This window comes from Alosa sapidissima, chromosome 23 (assembly GCF_018492685.1).
Source record: "Alosa sapidissima isolate fAloSap1 chromosome 23, fAloSap1.pri, whole genome shotgun sequence".
In the NCBI taxonomy this organism is placed as follows: domain Eukaryota; kingdom Metazoa; phylum Chordata; class Actinopteri; order Clupeiformes; family Clupeidae; genus Alosa; species Alosa sapidissima.
The window spans coordinates 16,324,268-16,332,736 of NC_055979.1; the positions used below are offsets into that span (position 1 = coordinate 16,324,268).

Genomic DNA, 8,469 nt, shown 5'->3' on the forward strand with positions numbered 1-8,469 from the left:
AGGTGACCCGACAAAGCTCCAGCTCACATAAGCGCTGTCTCACTGGTGAGCAATACCAACGATTCAGGACAACATTGGGCTTTCCCAAACATTCACCATACCTAGTAGTTAACAAAACACATCATCCAGGAATCGTAAGCATTAGGGCACAAGGAGGACGTTTAAAACCCAAATGAAAATGATGTTACAATGTTAAGATTACAGCTTTGTCAGTATAATTTTGTATATGACACTAAGCTTATTGGTAGGCCTACTACCAATCTGGTAGGCCACTGATATTATAATGAGATTATTTCATTATCAATTGGTACTGTCAAAAGGAGAACTGCAATAAAAATGAAATATGTTTCCAGTGCTATGAACATCCCCTTTAATGCAAAGAAAAACAAAATAAACACTTTTGTCACTTCATCTGCTTACATGACTGTTGCTTATTTTTTCTTATATCTGATACCCAAGGTAAATTCACCAAACAGTACATGTTCATATAGTGTCTTTTCTCATTCAAGTATTTCTTAGCATCAGTTTACCAATAGGGCTTATGCTGCCATCTGGTGATATTTTCTGCAGTTAGCACAATGGCCCCATAACATTATTACAAGATCAACAATAAATCATAACACATTTTGAATATTAGTGATCATCTTATTTGACACATTTTGTTAGTATTGTTCATATTTGTTGCAAGTTAGTTAGTGTATAGTGTATATATAGTGTACACATAGTGTATTAGTGTATAGTTTATGTAAGACTTTTACAGTATGTCTTTAATGTGTGTTCATTATGTTACTCATGACACATTTCAGAATGGCCAAGCTAAAACCATGATCGGCACTTCCAAGTCATAATACCAGTTCATTTGTGATGTCATAATCCCTAGCTGGCTGCTTCACAGGAACCATTTTTACTATGATAATCCCAGAGTATTTTATGTGACAGCATCAACATCACCACCCTCGTGCAGGAGTCCATGTCCCCACTATCTTTCCATTAGAATGAACGTAATACTTGGGATGCATCATAGCAGTGGCACAGGCCTGTTAAAGACAGCAGTAAACACAGATTCACTCAAGCACCCATGCTTGCAGCACAGCATATTCACTACTAGAGGTGATATTCTGCCATTCCACAATTATGTTAAAGCTACCTATAGAATGAAGTCTTGCCATGGCTGGCACTACCCTAATTCAGACGAGTACCTTTTACGTAGTCCTATTTGGTACTTACATGATAAGGCATCAGGGAGAGCATGGAGCCGATGGGATGTTTAGTGAAATCTAACTTCCCAGACATGGCTTCTATTCGCCCATGCTCCTGAGTCATAGACAGCAGTCTGTAACACATACAAATACAAACATGTGGGAGAGATTGAGTGGGTGAGAGAGTGAGTGAAATAATTAATGAATCTAAATCATCTAATATTTTATAATGTAATTATTATTATTATTATTATATAATATGCAAGGCCATCAATTCAATAATAACACAGACATAACATGCTAAACATGCATAAAATGCTAATTCTTGCACTGTCGCACTGTTGGACTACTTTTTGCACCTTCACCATGACACTCACTCTCTTGAGCACCTTACCATGCACACAGAACTACAGGCCCAGTCCCGGCCCTGTCACTGCAAGCGTCTCATGCTTGATCATCCTCAAGCACACTGTGGATTTTTTTTATTTAATTATGTAGTATATTTAGTATTTAGTTTTTCTTATCTTCTACTGTCTCTATTGTACAGTGGAGTTTTGTTATATGTATATACTTATATTTACCCTTTCTGCTGTAAGTGCATGTTGTGTGTGATGTCTGTATGCTACTGAGACCTTGAATTTCCCCCTGGGGATCAATAAAGTATCTATCTGAAAAGGTGAAAAGAATAATCAACAAACATTGGAAACTCCTTCAATGTGACCCGCGTCTGAGCCACTTACCAACTAAACCACGATATTGCTTTAAAAGGGGTAAGAATATCAAATATTTAGTAGTCAGTTCTATGTACCAAGAACCTCCAGTTACAAATTGGCTGACTAAACAAGTTTATGGTAATTATAGGTGTGGCCAGTGTGCACACTGCTCAAATACTTTTGACACCAAAACATTCACCCACCCACACTCAGGTGAAAAGCATGGTATCAAACAGTTTATCAATTGTATCTCTACACATGTAGTGTACATGTTAAAATGCCCTTGTGGCTTGATGTACATAGGCCAAACAAAAATAAATTTGAAGTTAAGAATTGCTGAACACAAAGCTTCCATTAGAAATAACAATATGGATTACGCTATTGCTAGACATTACAAGGACAGAAACCATGGTTCAGCCATTACATTGAGATTAATTGGCATCGAGAGGGTTGAACCTAATGTAAGAGGTGATATGATAAAACAATTGCTAAGAAGGGATGCTTACTGGATTCACAAATTGAATACAGTCGAACCATATGGAGTTAATGAAAAACAAGACTTGAGTGTTTTTTTGTGAACAGAATAACTGGCTTGTAAAAATGATTTTGTATATTCAAACTAATAGTGGTAATATAGACACTGTCTTATGCACATCTTGATATTGTGGTAATTAATAAACTGTTAGAGGTGTTGATAAACTGATGAACATTTGATGTTGTTTTTATGAACTTATGAACAAAATTATCAGGTGGATTTTATGAATTGATGAATAGCTGATTACTGAATTACTGATTTTATTTGACTGATGCTGTTAATGAACTTATGAACTAAATGATTAGGTGTTTATGAATTGATGAGTTACTGGTGTCACCTAAACATATGAACTAATTTGTTGTGGTGTTGTTTTATGAACTTATGAATTACTGATGTTGTATGTGAACATATTAATTAATTCTGTGTTGTTTATGAAGTATATTGATGTTGTTAATGAACTCATGAACTAATTGATATGTAGCTTAAATATCACCCAACAAGGTCATGTGACATTACCTGATTTATTCACCTGTGGAAAAGAAGGGGGGATGGTACAGAGCGAACCTGATGAAGCGCTAGGCGAAACGCGTTGTTTGTTCAAAAAATAAATATTAAGTTAATAGTGATCAGTGTGCGGTGATTCCTGATCTTTCACTCTTGGATTATACTTACCTGCCTCACCTGCACCTGTTCAACTGAAGGTTTGTGCACAGGGACACCTATGGACTTTAAAGTAAGTATGTATGTATGTATGTATGTATGTATGTATGTATGTATGTATGTATGCGTGCGTGTGTGTGTCTGTCTGTCTGTCTGTCTGTCTGTCTGTCTGTCTGTCTGTGTGTCTGTCTGTGTGTCTGTCTGTGTGTCTGTCTGTGTGTCTGTCTGTGTGTCTGTCTGTCTGTCTGTCTGTGTGTATGTATGTATGTATCTATCTATCTATCTATCTATCTATCTAATAACCCAGTCAGCTTTCAATACAAATAATCTTGATTTGGGACAGTGCTTACTTGAGCTCTGGATGCCCCTCGATGACTGCATAACCTGTGGGGAGTTTCCCACCTCCGTCATGGCTAAGGGCTGTCCAGCCACAGTCGACCAGGAGCTGGTTCCTGTGAGGGTAGTGACCTATAACCCTAGTGAGCACTCGCACCGCCACATCGTTTAGGCTGCAAGAGCCAATCAGAGACTGCTGCACGTCTGTGGACCAATGAAAACAGTTCAATGTTGGTATCATTTTGCCAGGCATAGCTATATATTGTGCAGGGAGAATAATCAAAGCATTCTGGAGTTGTTCGTTTTTGTTTTGACACTTGAGCATGTACAGACTTTCCTGCCAGATGTTTACCTCCTTCATATGTTATTTTGAGCAAACATTATTAGGTTTGCTCAAAAATTAATTCAATAAATCTTAGACAATGGGTGTCACCATGGGGCCAAAGTGACAATTCCTGACCATAAAATGTGCTATGGGGAGTATCTTTTAGTTTAAAACATAAAAAATCACCTGGAAATTGCAAGAGAATGTGAAGATGAAACGTCAAAACTGAAGTTAGGATGCAAATCAGCTAGTGTTGGCATGGCCTTCTTGTAATACCACATTGTACCACTTGTGGCACTATATCAAATACAATACAAGTCAGTGGAAGAGTGCCAATTGGCTGATTCTACAGAATTCTATAGCTCCTTTAAAGGCTGAGGTGATTCAAACAAAACAATAGAGGTAACAACTCACACAGAGTTATTCAACCCTGGCTCTAGAATAATGAGGGAACATTCATATGTAGTTAAACATTAAGACTACAGCTTTTTTGCTGGTCCCAGCCTTTGTTAGAGATACAGAATTAAGTAGATGAATAACCACTGCATGGCACTGAAGTGGTGACACTGACCATAAAAGACATAATTCCCAGGGTGCACCTCACTCAGCATTGCCATGTCCGTGACAGGGCAGCTGCAGGAGGGAGTTGAGCCAATGCTGGACTTTACACCATGGATCCCGGCTGCCTTAAGCCTGGAAGAGGTCAAAGATTTTAGATAACGGCCGTCCATGATATTTAGCCTTGGCCAGCAACTGAACCTGAACGTTAAAAGTAACAGGTGGGGGCCTTTCTAGGAAAACTTCTATGATTCCTGGAGAAGACTCACAGTGTAACAGTATTAGGATGACATATTCAATCCCATTTGATGAAGACATCACTGCAGTTTAAAGGCTATTCAAGTATAAGTACTGTATATATACTCAGTATTTGGTTTCTGCATTTATCCCAATCCGTGAATTAGTGAAACACACTCAGCACACAGTGAAGTGAAGCACACACTAACCCCGACACAGTGAGCTGCCTGCTACAGCGGTGCTCGTGGAGCAGTGAGGGGTTAGGTGCCTTGCTCAAGGGCACTTCAGGCGTCGATGTGGGCATGGGAGAGCAGTGCTCAACCACTTCCCCCGCCCACATTTTTCCTACTGGTCAGGGATCGAACCGGCAACCCTTCGGTTACAAGCCCGAAGCCCTAACCAGTAGGCCACGGCTGCCTCAAATACTTAATACTATATCTATTTCTATTCTAAACATACAACAACAAACAAAGGTTGTGATGAGCAATGTACATGATGCGCTTACTCAAATAAATCAGCTCATTCTGTTTACATTAATGACTAGTTTGGAGGCATAAAAGCATTTCAGGTATTGCTAGTCCACAGAAGCTTACTGACTTACTTATCCATGAACTGCAGCGTGAGTGTGGTGGTTTCCTGAGCAACTGCCTTAATCTGCTCCTCCCCTTGACAACCATATGTGTTCCCACAGTGGGCATAGACCCCAGTCAGCTCCACTCCCGCTGTTTCGGCGATGTCCTTGGCCAGCTGTAAAGCTCTTGGCTCGGAGTAAGGGATGCCAGCTAGAAGATGTGATTTGTTCGTTAATATAGGCACACATTTGTTTTCTGTCTGTTATCATTAAGTATTTTAGCCTGGTGATATGGTTTGAGACTTTTTTGATATGGTTTGAAATTTTTTCAAATTTTCAATTAAATAGAAGGATTATGCTGAACATGATCTGGACAACAATCCTGTATTGCCAAGTCACTTCACCAAATGTGACCCATAATTAACTGCCCGTTTCTAGTATTCACCTCGGCCATTGTCACAGTCCAGCTTCATCCACACATGCCATGCTTTGCCGTTTTGCAGTGGCCTCTTCTTAAGCTCCTCCAGGGCGGCGCTGTTGTCCACCAGAATGTGGAAGAGGGACAGTCGCTCCGCCAGCAGTGCGCAGCGCTCCACCTTGTCAAAAGGTAGAGGGTAGGCATACAGGATGTCGTCATAGCCGTGGTCGGCATAAAAGGATGCCTCGGCCAGAGTGGACACCACGATGCAGCGCTTCGCTCCGCCTGTCATGATGTCTGCGCACTCTCTAGGGACACGAAGCAAAGGAGTGGACAGTGTGTTAGTTCATACTGTTTCTCCAGTTTAACACTATAGAGTCTGAGGTGAAGGATTCTGCTGCTAGTCTCCATGTAAAAAACAGAAAAGTTGTAATGAAGCACTTGCTATTCCTTTGAGGGCACCCTAGAAATGTTAAAGTAACACAATGTAGTTTATCTTAAAATAACAGCTTCAGACTCATTTTGATGTTACACTCTGACTAGAATACGGAGAATGGAATCTTTACAATTGCGCATGCCTGGAATGACTGGTATTATTGGACACAAAGTGTAACATCCCTTTTTTCATAGTTGCCAAACATATAATTGGCAATAATTGGAAACAATCTAAAAATTAGAAATAATGTAATTGGAAACAATAGTAATAGGTAACAGTACTTGGCAAACAATGTTGTCGCAGATAGTAGCACATCCATTTTGGTCAGTTTTAGACACTAAATGGTTACCTAGTACATTGACGAAAAGGGGAATTCATACATTGTGTTACTTTTAGGAACTTTAGAAACAAGAACTCATTAGGAACCAGAGCCACAAAACGATTTTTGGGCCACTCGCTTAGATTTGCCTGTCTATAATTTTGTTCAATAATATTCCATCAAATCTCTATTTCTTTTTGCTATTTCTTTTTCTGTCACTGGTCACTCTTGGACATTACATTTCCTTCAACATGATGTCTAACAGACTAACATTCCAGAGCGGTCTCTGAAGATTAGACTGTTGTCTTCTGGATAATATTAACAACTGTCTGCTGAGTCAAATTCCTTGTTTCTTTACGCAAACCTGTCCAATAAAGCTGATTCTGAGGAGGCATCAATTTCTGAAAGTGAAGGTTTCATCCTCCAGTTGTGCACCAGGGCCTCCAGCTTCTCCTTCCATTCTAGTTAAAGCCAGTTTGCACTTTGTGTTGTGAAGGATGTGGTCCATATCATGTCAGATATATTCGTTTTTTTTTTGCCATTTTCTTGTACAATTAATTTACGAGAACAAGTCTGGTGAAGAAAGTTCTTTGTGTGTGACCATTTTCATACCATAACCAACTCCAGAAGTACGTTGCTCCACATTCTCAAAGACAGATGGATTGCTCACAAAATGAGAGTTTTCAGCCAAATTTAATCGCAAAGGGCTTCTCTGATGCTGAATTTGCCATTAACACACACTAGTTTAGAATGATGTAACACAATGAGAATGTACCATTAAATCATGAGTGTGATGGTGACATTGTCTACATTAATATGACCGGCATTAGGTTAGCATATTTGTATTCTTTCAAAATGGTGGGCTAATTTCAGACAATGCAATGCAATTTCATTTTTAGAGACAATGCAAGCTTACTGAAGGGTTCAGTTCCTTTCAGACATAGTGCAGGCTAATGTTGCTCTGCATTAAAATGTACTCCCTGGTTTTACCCCTTTTATCCCAATAGTTCAGAATTATGTATGTGGTAGCCTATTTAAATGGATCAAGCTGTCACTATTGGAATATTGCAGGCTATTGTGTGTGTACGAGTTTACAACATCCCAAAATTGATATTTAAATATAGATAGATAGATAGATAGATAGGAGATACTTTTGATCCCCAGGGAAATTCAAGAAATGTGAAGGTGAAGGAAAAGAAGAAATTAACTTGATTATTATACTTGAAAGATAATTATGATGCACGTTTGCACTTTTTAATAAGAGTGCCTGGCTTGGGTCAGGTTTGTGTGTATCCTTACGCTGTTTTATGCGTTTTCATATGAGGGCGTAGCTGTACTCCGAGCTTCTCAAATCCTTCCAGCATCACACTGGCATTCCTCTTCACCGTGTCCAGGTCGACTATGAAAACCGGAGTGCACAGGTCTTTCGTGAACTCAGCCTCCATCGTTTCACTGTAGCATAAACAGCGCAAAATAAAGGGGATTGATTGAAAGCACAACCTTAGGGAACTTTGTAGACGGTTACAGAGAACTTTACAGTAAAGCTATTCGTAGCCTTAGTAGTAGTTCGTAGTTTAGTAGCCTACTAAATAAAGACTGTGCATTGTCACTAGGCTACACACCGATGCAATTTTATTAGATAGTCTTAAAAAAAAAAAACGCATATAGACAGTAGCCTACCTAAGTCGACACAGGTCAAACTCCAGTATTTGAATTAAGTCGGCTTCGGCTTGCAGGCAGACGATCACCGTCCTGTAACTACGGAACGTCCAAAAGCTCAAAACAGTGAAAACATTGTGCAGCATCAGATGAATCCGAGGGCGTTTTTGCAGTCCTCTGGTGATTGCTTCTGTCTATGGGTGATTGCCTTACTTGTTTAGTGACACGGAACCAAAACAAAAAAGTTGTGGGGCCCCTATGTTATTCTCTTAGGTTATTGTAGACTATGATTCAATTGCTTGAATATTCTGTCTGGGCTAATGAGACTGAACTCTTGTAGGCTTTACTATGGGTTGTGATGGACTGTGAATGTGGTTAACACAAGAACAACACAAGAAACAAAAGATTTATAGGCTGATAAATAATAATAGGTCAAATACTTATTTAAATTCGTTATCTAAGTTATTCAGAATTTTGTTTGTGGAAATAAGAATGAACAAAAT

At 39.3% G+C, this 8,469-nt stretch overlaps 2 protein-coding genes across 2 annotated transcripts in view; both read right to left on the reverse strand.

Annotated features, from left to right (window-relative positions):
• The window catches only part of LOC121698080 (protein FAM126B), a 31,933-nt gene that overhangs the window by 12,684 nt on the left and 10,780 nt on the right, over window positions 1-8,469 (reverse strand). The window contains exon 2 of the mRNA XM_042079828.1: window positions 7,717-7,730. The gene's annotated coding sequence lies outside the window, so the exon portion shown is untranslated. The remainder of the gene's footprint in view (window positions 1-7,716; window positions 7,731-8,469) is intronic.
• zgc:162816 (uncharacterized protein LOC571260 homolog) lies at window positions 270-8,118 on the reverse strand. Its single transcript, XM_042079837.1, has 8 exons — window positions 7,988-8,118; window positions 7,607-7,759; window positions 5,580-5,860; window positions 5,165-5,345; window positions 4,340-4,461; window positions 3,458-3,647; window positions 1,228-1,333; window positions 270-1,037 (listed from the first exon to the last, which is right to left on the reverse strand). The coding sequence occupies exons 1-8, from the start codon at window positions 8,110-8,112 to the stop codon at window positions 948-950; spliced, it is 1,248 nt and encodes a 415-aa protein (XP_041935771.1). The 5' UTR covers window positions 8,113-8,118; the 3' UTR covers window positions 270-947.